The 13091-nt window shown below is 40.9% G+C and overlaps 1 protein-coding gene across 6 annotated transcripts in view; it reads right to left on the bottom strand.

Annotated features, from left to right (window-relative positions):
- The window catches only part of KCNC1 (potassium voltage-gated channel subfamily C member 1), a 123131-nt gene extending 110040 nt beyond the window's left edge, over positions 1-13091 (bottom strand). For 2 of the 6 annotated variants that reach the window (XM_066551194.1, XM_066551200.1), the window contains exon 1: positions 12299-13089. In XM_066551194.1, coding sequence (XP_066407291.1) covers positions 12299-12868 — 570 coding nt within the window. In that variant the 5' untranslated portion in view covers positions 12869-13089. Of the gene's footprint in view, positions 1-12298 lie in introns of all 6 variants that reach the window. The other 4 variants (XM_066551198.1, XM_066551197.1, XM_066551195.1 and 1 more) reach the window with 4 other exon arrangements.

Below are 13091 nucleotides of genomic sequence, written 5' to 3'. Positions count from 1 at the left end.
GGTGCCTGAGAGTCTTGAAAATACCATTCCTCCTATTTCAACAGCATAGTATTTAAAAGTGCATATTTAATTGCAAAATAGGCTGGAACTGTTTTCATACAGAGAGCAAGGGGCTTAGGAGCACAGCTTTACACTTCCTGGCTTTTGCTCATATTCTGCCACAGCTCCCAGTAAGATTTTTCTCTCATCTACATTTGCCATAGTTCCTTCTTTCTTACTTTCTAATAATTTAAGAGACAAGATGACAGAACAGATTAAAAAATATCTATAAATAATACCGTACGTAAAGAGGCATTTACCCACTGAGTCTTAAAACTCATTCTCTGATTTAGATCTATTTTTATAAGCTTCATCTCACTTGACACTGACAATGATTCACATAAATATTAAGTGTTCATTTTTAGTCCAGTGCACATAAGTGAAGCTAAACTGTAGTGTTCTTTAGAGTTTTTACCCCGGAGGTCCTTACTTAGGATGGAAAGAGGGTTAGGGGGATGCAGTTCCTCAGCACTTTGCAATCATCACAAAGCTAGTGCAGATGGAGCATTTTAAAATTTTTCAATGACATTCACATTTCAAATGGGTTTTTTTGTTGACTTTTTTTTCCTGTAGGATATAAAAATAGGGTATGTTATCCTGAATTAAAGTCTAAACCTGAAGGCTGTGGAATTACATGGTTTCTTATTTATATCTCTGTTGTGTGTGGTTATGTTCAACTTCATCACTATTCTTTTGTTGCATCTTGTTTTTTAATTAAAGCAGCCCTGAGATGTTTTATTAATTGTCCAAACATTTTGTTCTTTGTACTATGCAGCAAAACTATTTAAGCAATGAAAGAAAATTTTTATTTCAATTTTTGTCACTTCTAAAATCTAATACAATTGTGTTTCTGTTATAGCAGGAGTATATTTGATAACAGATGGTAAAACTGCAAAACTATCTCCGCTTCATTAGCGCCCCTGGCAAGTCTTCCTATATAGGGTGAGTTACAGCAGAGAGGGATATTTAACAATATACCCTTTATAGTTTCCAGTAAGATTTTGGACTAGTTTTAAGTGTATCTTGAAAGCAGTGAATGTAATAGCTAGAATGCCCATTGATCACTTGTGTGTTGGTTGTTAAAAACAGAACTAAATATACATGCTGTAAAAGGCTCTCTCTGATCTAGCAGAGACTTGTTTTAGTGCTTTTCCAAGTCAGATTTTTCCTGGCAATAATTTCATTGAGATCACTTTCCTTTAATGATGATCATGGGTTTTTATTAAAAAGTAATAAAATATAAGTGATCAATCTCCATTTAAATTAAAAGAATGCTTATGTTAAAATATTGATGAAAAGGCAGGCTTCAGAGATTTTAAGAATGCTTTTATTTCCATGGCACGAGTGAAAGGTGACAGATTGATAGCCCTGGGAAACGTAGGTCTTTTCAAAACAAATCATGTGATGTGTCCTCACACTGACTTTGGAGCTCGATTTGCAGTATGGCAGAACTGCTCAGGCTCTGGGGTAAAAAAGTCCTCTCTAATTCTGCATACCATCTACTCTCATATCACCTCCTACTTTTCTGTGCATTTTGCACATTCTTTCTCCATAGGGGCTGCACAGAGATCCCAAAATCATAATGCATGGCTCATCCTGAAGTCCAATGCATGAGGACAACATATGGCTATTTCCTACCAGGACCTGGCTTCCAACAAGTGAGTGAAAATAAAAGGACCAGTCTGGTCATTTGCCAACATTAAACCATCTCTGATAATGCCACTATGTATATCTGTTTTGTGCTATTGATCTTGCTGAATTCAGTAGCCCAGAATTACCACAGAGGAACAGCCTCTTCCACATTATTGGGAAATGCTGCTTTGCCATCTTCCCAGTGTAATGGTTTGTGAACTCCTTATGCTGTGCAAATTGGATTAACTTCACTAACTGCCTGGATTATGCAGCTTTGTGAAGTGGGAAGGACTCTCAAGCAGAGATGGATGAAAATTTGAAATTGTGCAGTGGGAGGAAAATATTAAATTTGAAATTTTACATTCTAAGCAAAAAACAGTAGCCACCAGATTATTGTGTCCAGGGGACTGTTTCATACCATGAATATCTCATGTTTTTGTTTGAGTGTGTTTTTTAAAACAGTGTATATTCACTATGTATTTGGCAAGTTCATTTAAAGGATTTTCCTATTAGTGAAGGAAAATTATGGGCATCAACCAAGCTTTGATATAAGGTAGTTGGCAACAGTGCTAAGGCAGTTTTGGGCACATGCAGAAACAACGCTCTAGGCACTGGGAAATTTTAATATGCATTAAAAAATTACAAATGCATGGTTAGTGTTTTGGGAATTCTAAGCTTGAGCTCACATGGTGACACCCTTCCATGAGTCTGCCCTCAGAAGTGAAGATGTAGGAAGTGACTGCTAGATTTCCTGGATGCAGGAGTGATGGAGAAGGTGGTGATGGAGAAGCCCTGCTGTCTGTGCGCTGGCCACCACAGCTCAGGCACACACTGCACCTCTGGAAGGATCACAGCCTTGGGCAATCTTCTGCTGCAGTCCAGGTTGGTTTGGAAAACACTACATCTGAGTAGAGTGTAAAGCCTTCCCTTAGATGCTGTCAACTTGCTGTTTTTATAGTACAAGCATTTAGAGGTGTCACAGAAATTATAACTCTATTGTGCTAGCTACTGAAATAAACATACAGTAAGGGATAGAGGAAAAAGTGCAAAGCAAGTAATCTAAGAAATTTTGGTTTTCTGTTTTGAAATCAACATAGTAAGATTAAACTTGTGTGATTTCACACACAGTAAAGTTCAAAGAAAATGAGAGGGGCTGAAGCATACCCAAATGATGTGCCATACTGAGCTAATAAAATGTGGTGTTTGTGTGCTTGTGCCCATTGCAAATGTTCATTTGCTGAGCTAAATGTGTGTGACTTGCCTTTGCACTATTGGCATGCTGCAGATGCTGCTCCTGAGAGGATCCTTCAGTGCTAACATAGGCAAGCAAGCAGGGCTTTGGTCAGATCTAATAAATTCTCACTCTATAAACTGCATTAATTCGGTTGCTTGCAATCATTTGTACAAATCTCAGGTTTGGGGGCTTTTTTAGGGTTTTGTTTTTTGTTTTCTTGTAAATTTCCACCGTGTAGGTCTGTGTACTCGTCTGAGGACATGTGGGAAAGTTCTGAATGAATGTTAAAAATCACCCAGTAAGAGCCAAGGCTTACCCTGCTGTCCCAACCAAGATATACTTTGAGAACAGTAAATCCACAGATTTAGGCATTCCTACAGCTGACGGTAATATGGACATGAAGATAAATTTGTGGTTTGGAGTTGAAGATGCTATAAAATTTTTACTGAATTTCAAACTTTTATTTGCCTGTAATCTGTGGCGCTGACACAGTGAAAACTGAGCTTCTTTACTTAGTAGAGCAGGTTCTCCAAAAGATGCTTTCTTTAGACCAGTGAATGCACTTTTGCACTATTGATTTCCTGCTGCTTAGACATAACTAACATTTTAAGTAATCTATACAGTTTTGAAAGTTACATTAGGTCTTTTAATAAAATCCCTAGCACCTCAGGGACTTCTTGGTAGGATAGACAGTGAACTCCTATCAGCTGAACACTAAACAACAGAACACTAAATTTCAATATCGCTTAAGCAAAATTCTGACCTAAGTTGATCTGCTACTGCCCCAAAACCTGAAAGCCAACCATCACCCCACAGCAGTTGCCTCAGTCTGGGTATTGGTTGAGATATCAGAGCACAGTCAGGTTGCTCTTGGTTTGTCCTTACAAGTGCTTTACTGAGAAACCCTGAGTTAAAATCGGTTCTGCATTATGCGGGACACATTCCCGAGAAGTGCTAAGACGTACTGTCACTAGATTTCTTGCAGAACTCCACACTAGATGAGAAGGGGAGATCCATGCTAAAAAAGGAAACGGGAATAGCACAATGTGGCTGAGATCATGTTGTGGTGTTTTTAGAGTAGAGATCAAAGGCTGCTGAGAAGGCAAGCCCTTTTGCATTGCGTGTTGTGGCAATTACACAATTGTCCTTGTCCTGAAAAATTTTACCTGAAATAGATCTGCATGGGTCTCTGGTTGGATCCCACTAAAATCAGTGGTAGTTGGGACTGTGGCCCTACAAAGTGGGGTGGGATTTTAGTGATGGTCTGTTCACCTCCTGCCTGTGTCCTTTTCTGCTCTAGGACATGACCTCCCTTCTGCTGGAGGTTGTAGGTGCTCAGCATTTTAGAGTTTTCTTCCTCTTCATTTTGTTTTGAAGTCTGTTATCAAGTCTGAAGCATTCTGACTGAAGGTTTTAATTTAATTTATAACTGGATAAGTCACAGAACTGGCCTGCACCATCTATACCTGTCAATTGACCTGGTGCAATTGAAAACTGCAAGAAGACCAAGCTGATAAATAGAACAGGGATATTGGAATGAATTTTCAAGGGAAATCTGCAGCTAATTTTCTTAGGCATGTTAAATGATAAGCAACCCAAGCTGACCAGATCTTTTTGTACTTAAGAATGTGATTTTTGAGGGTAAACCTCGAAACAAGTAGTTATTAAGTAACTGTTGATGTATCTCTGTGTACCTTTAATTTTTTTGTGAATGGGTAGATGATCAAGAAAATTCGGAAGAGAAGATCAATTTGGTTCGGCTGTGCAGGTGAAAATGTGTGTCTTAACTTGTATTTGCCTCTGAAAGTTATAAGAGTCAGTAACAATAGGTTTTGCCTTTGCTATTTAAAAGCAAATATTCCATTTTATTGCCTCTTAAAAGGGACATTCTCCCCCAGGTTTCCAAGGAAAAAGCCAGTATGACATTTTAAGCTATTTCTTGTAGTCATAACACCTCAGTGGTCCTGACCCAAGATTTTTCAAAGTCAATCTAGCAGTGCTGAGATTTACTGCTGCTCCTGAAGTATCAACATAATTACGTAAGTGTGTGCCAGCAGTGTGTGCCTGGGTTGGTAGCTCATGTGCAGCACACACATTGCTGGCTGTCTGCAGCGCACTGAAACCTGAGATTTATTGCATTTACAAAAGGCCATTACAATGCAATTTTAACTTACTGTCATTAAAGGGTCTTACATCATAAGCAATCACTGCAAAAAGCCTTGGCCCGCGATTTATTCATAATTTTTATTGCATGATTGATTAGCGCCTCTGTTACATTTTATAAATCTTATCAGAAAGAAATTAAAATCAATTAGGGCCTGGTCCTTTTACCTTTACCCGTGTTGGGTGGTACCTTGTTCTCAGCCTGACGGAAATGGGGATATTCCTGGAGTAAGCTATCACTACAGGAGTAGGAGTGAAGATAGCAAAATCTGGTTACTTAGTGAGCACAGGAGAGAGATGTAAAAATTATTCTAGAAATGACAGCATTTGGTTTATATTCCAGGGGGAGGAGGTGGTTCTCCATGGATTCATGGATTTCTCTGATTTCATCCGATCCTACCACTTCTGTGTACCATTTGGAGTGAATCACATATTTATGTAATTCAGTATTCAGCAGGGAAAGCCAAGTCAGCCTTCTAAACTGTTCTTTCCTCAGATCAAATTCAGCATATAGTAACTGAGAAGCTAATTGTAAGACAATTGCAAAGATCTCAAAATGGCTTTTCTGTCAGTCTTATACCCCAAGAATGCACACAAATCTCATAAAATCAAGCTTATACAAAATGGAAACTCAGTTTTGCCATCTATATTTGCATGAGAAAGAATCAAAATTTGACTATCAGTTAGGGCTCAGTTTTTCAATCTGGATACCCCTGCTTGCCCTTTCTATTACGAAACACAGCGCTTGGATATGATTTAGTTGAACATTAATTGAAGTCATGTGGTTTAAAGGGGGATGTATTCTACAGTCCTTTGCAGTAAAAAAAGCCAATAAGATCATGATGAGCTTTGTCAGTATTAGAGCTCTGTTTTGATGCAGTGTGCTAAAGATGCTCATGTCTTTAAAAGATTATGAGCACATGTATTTGAATATGTATGCTCCTAATAAATTGCTAAGATCTATTGCACTTGAGTGCTTTAGAATGGAAATAGGCACTGTGTCTATTAAAAAAAGCAGTACACAGCAATTAATTTGTTATCCTGAACCATACTGCAGGAAAATTCATTTCTATCCTTGAAGTTGGTGGTAATTTTGGCTGAGTTTCAATAACACTAAGGCTGGGCCCTCTGTTGCTGATTTGCTAACATCTCTCCTTATGTTAAGAGAAAGGCAGTATGTATAGACTTTACTAAAGTACTACTGTAAATATTCACTATGCATTTGTACAAATAAGAAAGACAAATACTGTTAAATACTAGATCGCACAGCAGAAGGGAAGAACAAAATGGAAAAATAGTTTTCCTAGGTATAGTCTAATACACCACATTTCTGTGAACAGTTCTAAAATAGAAATATTATAATTGATCCACAGATCTTTTTCTCCTTTGTCTCATGATAGACCAACAGAGAATTACCAGTATTTTGTTGCCTTTTTTGCCCTAACCAAAACCAAAATAGCAAATGTCAGGAGAAGGGCAAAGAAAATAACTGAAGGTACATAGGGATGGATTAAAGAGAGAAGGGACCAAATATCTTTCTGAAACCGGCCACTAAATTCACATTGATTTCAGTGGCACCACAGTTTACTTCTGCAGAAATATTTTGGGGTGGTTTAATTTTGAAGTCCTTCCTCATATGGAAATCCCACTCAGCATCGTAGGAGGTGGCAGCAATAGGAAGGCATATATATGTGTATGCATATGATGGTATGATCCATACAATCACAGCCTTGGCTAAATGAAGTAAATTTTGTAACCTAGAAACATTAAAATTAAGTGAGATTAAAAAAATTGAATTAAAATGGCAACAGATGCTGTTCTTTTTTAAGGTTTTAGAATAATAGAAATAAAATTGGAAATAGGAAAATAGATTTAAAAAAAAGTCCTTGAATCCAAACTGCTAAGTCTGTACTAGGCAGCCATGGAATTGTCAGGTGGGTAACATCATCTTTCTCATCTCCCCGTGAGATCGTGACTTCAAAGAGATTGAGCTGCTCAGAAGCACACAGGAAGATATGATGTCTGCCCAGAAAATCTTACAAACTGGTGAAACTGTGATTCTGCATGGCTGTTCTGATACTTTTAATTTTTTGTGTGTGTGTGGTAGTTTAAAAACATATTACTTCTGAGTTTGGATGGACAATTCCCAGGAGTTACTTGTGTACCTGCTCCCACCGTGACCAATTTGATGGGGATTAGATGTGGGACTTGGAGCAGTGAACACTTTCTAGCTGGCATTGCAAAGGTTTCTTTGGTCAGGATGCACAGAAGACTACCCTGCTTACTAGTGGGTTATATAAGGATTTGCAGTAACGTGTTCCTTGATGGGAGAAAATAAGAATAAAATGGAATTTTAGGAACTATATTAATAATGAATGATAGAATGGTAGTTAATAGATGTCTGTAATTCTATTATACTACAAGTGCAAGGGAAACCTCATTTGATGTGGAAAGATTCTCATTTTTCCAGAGCTGTAATGCAGCGTGCAGTTAAAATTAGGCTGTCTGGTTAATTGTCACAGTATATGGTGAGAATTCCTGCAGCCAGCTTCAGTGCAGGATTAGATATGGCTCTGCAGGAGACACCTTCCAGAAAGGCTCAAGGTGGGAGAGCAGCTCCAGCAGGGCCCCTTGGAAGCTGTCCCTGCGGAGGGTAGGGGGAAGTGAGCAGGGCAGCTCTCATCCCCTCTGCTCCTGCTTGGTAGGAGGCTGCAGACCACTGTCTGTGGAGTGCTCCTGTGCCAAGCATGTCCTGCATCACACACCTATGGAATAAGCTCCCCTTGTGAAGGATGAGGAGTATCTGTTTCCACTCCTTGAGTTCTGCTTCAATTCCTGAGCTAAGCTGTGCTGGCCAGGGATAAGGAACGAGCAGAACCACCCCAGCCTCTAATCCTCAAGACAGTGTGGTTATTCAGGAACTAGGATCCCATAAACCTTTTCATACCTATAGGCTGTACTTTATATAGAGAAAAATCAGTTTAAATGAACACAGCAAGGTTGAAATGCTCCTGAATGTACAAAAGAAAGCTGGAAGAAATCCCTGGGGAATACCTTTCTCTCATCTCTTTACCACTGTCCTTTTTCCTGTCTCCTTCTCAGTGTCAGAAACTTGTCCTTCAAAAGTCACCCACTGAGGAAAGCAGATTCTTCTGCAGGATGTGAAGGGGAAACATGAGGGAAGGGTGAGTGAGAGTTTTGCCTTTCCTCTTAGATCAAATTGGTACAGCATATGCCAGGATTGCAAGTCAAGCTGTTGAGGACTTTCCATAGGACCCTAAGCAGCTTTTATTTAAAAAACAGTAAAAAGGCTTATTTAGAAGGACTTCAAAAGGTTTCCTATGAGTCCATTAAAAAAGCTTAACTCTCCAATTTGAATGTGAGCAGTAGTGCACAATCTCAGCTGAAAGCTCCTTTTTTCAAACACTGAGTAACCCAAGGAATGTGAATTAACACAAACACAACCTTATCCTGCTGTGGAGGAGGAGGAGGAGGAGGAAGGGGAATAAATATGTTAGATACCTGCAGGCCAAACTCGCCAGGCAGTCAGTGGGAGCTTTACTAGTGGAAGAACAGCATGACCAGACATAAATATAAAGGGGAGAGGATGCCAAGAAAATATTTTTCACACATTTGTGTACTGAGGGACCTATGAAGTCTAGTAAGTACAGAGGGCAGAAACTCTACCACAGTGTAACTCTCTGCTGCTTTAGCATAGCTTTCTGGCTGACTCTATTTCCCCCTTTTTGCCGACTTAGAAAAAATAAATTTACAAAGTTGTCTGACGATGCAAAAAGGACAGTTCTATTGAGCTTCAAAGAAACATCAGTTTAGGTAAGGTCAGTGATATTTAGCTGTCTGGACAGATGATTTTGACAATCCTCCTGGATCCCTGGATCTTTCCCATCATCTTTTGTTACTCTGTTCAGACCTCAAGGCACAAGATTTTGCCTCTGATATCCAAACATGTATTCTTTAGGTTAAGGAGAAGTGTAATACCTGTTTATCTTACTAAGATAGATGTCTAAGGCAGTCAATCAAGAACAGACAGTTTGTTTCAAATATTATAGCTATAGAAGATTATGCAATTTTTGAAGTGTTTCCTCTTTTTAGAAAGAACTACATTATTAAGAAATTAGCATGGAAAAAACTTTAAATTAATTAAAATCAGCCACTATTGTTTTAACAAGCAACTGTTGACTATGTTGCACCCAAAGACAAATGATTAGTGACTAGGAGCTTTGCTTAATCAAAGTAAGAAATAAACAAAATTTGCAGAGTTAGCTGACTTTGCCTGACGTACACAAATGCACTTCCAGTCTTCCCTGGCTGTCTACAAGGAGATCAGGAGTAATTTAGTATGAGTCAGGTGGAGGTGAAGCAAAACAGTCAAATGTACCTGTATTTGCAAGCAGTGTCCATCAAAATCCTCCAAGAATGGCTGGATTTGAGTAAATGCTGAGCTTTTCATAGACAGTTCCTAAACATTCACTGATCTAGGATACCAGATACAGTCCAGAGAATCTTGCTTTATACAGATATGCAGATTTTCATTTAATCTTAATATTCAGAGACGGCATTCCTTTTACTTGCCCAAGTGTAACACTATAATGGTTATGTAAACTGATGCTTACATTGAGCTGTTATTTTGACATGCATTTTGGTGCCATATGTAAACATCAAAGGTCTGTAATAACCACCCTTAGTACAGGTCCCAGTTCCCTTTAGGAAGAGAAAATTTTGTGGTGGTTTTTTTTTTTTGACAAAATGGCAATGTGAATTTAGATTTTTGTACAATTAAATTGCAGTTTGTAACTAAAAGCAGCAGACTCAATTAGAAGTGGGGTAACAGTGGGTTTGTTGCCTGACTCTACCAATAATTGCCTTAATATACCATTCACTTGTTAATGATGTTATCAATTATTTTACTATAAATTAGTGATTGTGAGCTTCAGATCTTTTTGCCGTGTCTGTGATAGGTTACAGGAGCATAAATCAAACTCCCATCTCTTTTTACATCCATAACCATAACTTATGGCTTTTATTAGGAAATGTTAAGTGTCCTATAATGTCTTCTTAATGGACAGTGTGTGCATGTGTTGATGAGGAAAGCCATCTTCCTTCATGCAAAATATTAATGCATGTGGCCTATGTCTCCATAGATACAAGTTAAAGAATCATATTTAACCCATGAAATATTCAGAGTACTCATATTTATCTAGTCTTAACAATCCTCTAAGGAAAGAACAAGTCAGAGGTAAATCAGGAGTTGGATTCTAGCAGGTATGCACAAGTGATTGTGAATAAATGGTACATCATTCTCTCAAAAAAAAAACCCAACAAAGCCAAATTATTTTATAAAACACCTATTGCTAAATGAAAATACCCTCAGAGAATTTATATCCTTCTAGAATTCCAGCCCGTGCATCACAAAGACTCCTAATACTGGTTATAAATTCTTGTCCTTCTCCTAAAATATCATAATGCCTCCAAGAAAAAGGGTGTTTTAAGCTCTGTATCCTTTTCATTGGGACAATATTATCCATTTGGCTTTTGAACCATTTCCCAAAACCTTGAACAAGCACATTACTTTCACTTGAAATATGTTTTACCAACAGATTCCTGGGTACCAGAGAGATCTGCTATTCAGATTGCCTGCTAGCACTGGGCTTGATTAATGGAAACCAAGCACTTTGAAGGATACCCTCCAGCCTTGTTCCCTTGGCAGAAATCAGGGATTTGAAAGCTGCAATGCAACAGCATCATCTTTCCATCTTGTGGTAAATATTCTATTATTCCTTTATCCTCCATGCTGTTTAAAGGAATTAATTTAAATATGAGCTCCTTTGTTCAGGGAGGAAGTCTCCAAATGGTGTACGAACAAGAATCTTTAGAAATGCACCAAGATATAACTCCAGGCTCTGCTCCAGCTTTCCCCATTCATTCAGTTTGCAGACCTGGTGTCTCCCTGCTGGAGATCTCTGCTCAGACCAAGTCTCCGGCAGCTGCTATTCCACCACCCATTCATACACAGCCAGCTCCCCTCTCCCTGCTCCTTGCATTTCCACTTCTCTTTCTTCCATCCATCCAATTTTCTCCCTAATCTGATCTCACTTCTTTGATCCTTCTCAGGAACACTGATCACCCTCCCCCACCAAAGCACCACTCATCCTTCCTGAGGTCTGGCAAAAATTAAGCTCTAACAAAGGTACATTTAAGAGTAGAGCCTATGTCAACCAATTTCTTTATGAAGGCACTATCCTCCATCTGTTTCCCTAGTTATCAAATTGACTATCTTGGGAGTTAATCCTGCTGCTGTTCCTGAAGCAAATGTTTTCAGTACTTTTGATTTCAGGAGCAGAATCAGCCCCTAATTAATGTAACTATTCTCATAGCATGAGGAGGTGCCTACTTAAAGCAGTTGGATGACTGTTACAGACCATTTTTATCCATACCTATGCTGTGAACTGCACCAGTGTGCATTCCCTTTCCAAAACAACCGCAGGCACCAGGAGGGGAGGAGTTGTCCTTCAGTAGCAGGCAAGAAACCTGTCAAACCTTGTGTCCCTTCTACATGAATGAAACCCTTTCCTCTGATTAATTTGCATTTCCCACAAGGGAAAAAGAGACAGAGTGAGCAGATGAATTACCCATTTTCAGAGAAGCATGTTCATAAATATTTAACTTGGTATGTATGAGAAAAGAGAAAGGCACTGACTCCCTTTCCAGTCCAGGCTGAAACTCTCCAAATCCCCTGGTACCGCTGGGAATGCTTTCTCCCATAATCCTTTCCCCATCTCGTAAAGGGGAGAGAGCCATTAGCTTGTAAGAGGGCTGGACAAGGTGTCTCTCTTTACTGGGGGATGTCTGACTGTAAGAATCTATGCATAGAGGGAAATTACCTGGTGTAATGGAGACCTCTCTGGCCTATGACCGGGACCCTGCCCCAGGCTGGGAGTTTTAGGAGCCTATTAGAAAATAAGGGTCTCTGGAGGCCCACATCTGAGTACATAGGCTCAGGCCTTGGTATCTACTAGTTCCCCATGCCTGGGGCCTGCTTGAGAGTGTGGGTTACATCCCCATAGACCCCACGTGGTGATTTTTGTATGGCCACACACATGGATGGCTGCTCTGCTCTGACAGCAGAGAGAAACCCTGGTGATGCTGGGAGGAAGTGGGACCGCAGGGAGGTTTGAGTGTTTTGATGAGGGTGCTGATTGCATAGCTTACCCTTGCATATCTGGAGGAGTAGGGATCCTCAAAGAGTGCCCAGATGCGGGGCTGCCACCGTCTCCAGAAGCCCCCAGACCTGCCATCTGGGGAGTCACTAAGTGCTAGGCGTTTTGTCATCTCCAGCTCATCTTCACCATCACCAGAGTCTCCGGTGCCATCTATGTCTCCGTCCTCAGCACTGCTATCCAGGGGAGCCCCACCAAAGCTGTCCAGAGCCTCTTCGGCGTCGCGGTGCTGCCGGTAGGTCATCCAACAGCAGGGCTCCACATCGGTCTCATCGATACCCCAGAAGGCCAGCTCCTCCTCATACAGGGGCCCGCACACGTCCGCGGGGCAGTGCAGCTTGCCAGTGCGGTAGTAATTCAGGATGTGGGCGAAGACGCCCGGGTGCCGGTCAAAGAAAAACTCATCCGTACGGGGGTCATAGTCAAAGTGGCTGTGGGCATCGGGCTCAGCGATCCAGGCCAGCCGCGTGCCGGGCAGGGTGCGCAGGGTGCTGCGGTAAGTCTGGTGCCTAGTCCCTCCCACGTTGATCACAATGCGGTCGCTCTCGTCGCCCTGGCCCATCTCGTCTCTTATTAGGCATGTCGCAGACTCATCCAAGCAAGCACGGCAGGCAGCAAGCCCGTCAGGGGACGGCTGCTCGGCGGCAGTCGGTGCCTAAGCCGAGCCCCGCTCCGGGCCCGCGGGGGCGAGGGGCCCCGGCCAGCCCCGCTCCCCCGGGGCCGCTCCGAGGCGATGCCGGTGGCTGTGGCTCCCGGCGCTGCGCCGCCTCCGTCTGGAGTCAGAC

The sequence above is a fragment of the Molothrus aeneus genome, chromosome 6 (assembly GCF_037042795.1).
Source record: "Molothrus aeneus isolate 106 chromosome 6, BPBGC_Maene_1.0, whole genome shotgun sequence".
Taxonomy (NCBI): domain Eukaryota; kingdom Metazoa; phylum Chordata; class Aves; order Passeriformes; family Icteridae; genus Molothrus; species Molothrus aeneus.
Note: the sequence above shows the minus strand (reverse complement) of the source record. Positions and strands in the feature narration are given on the sequence as shown.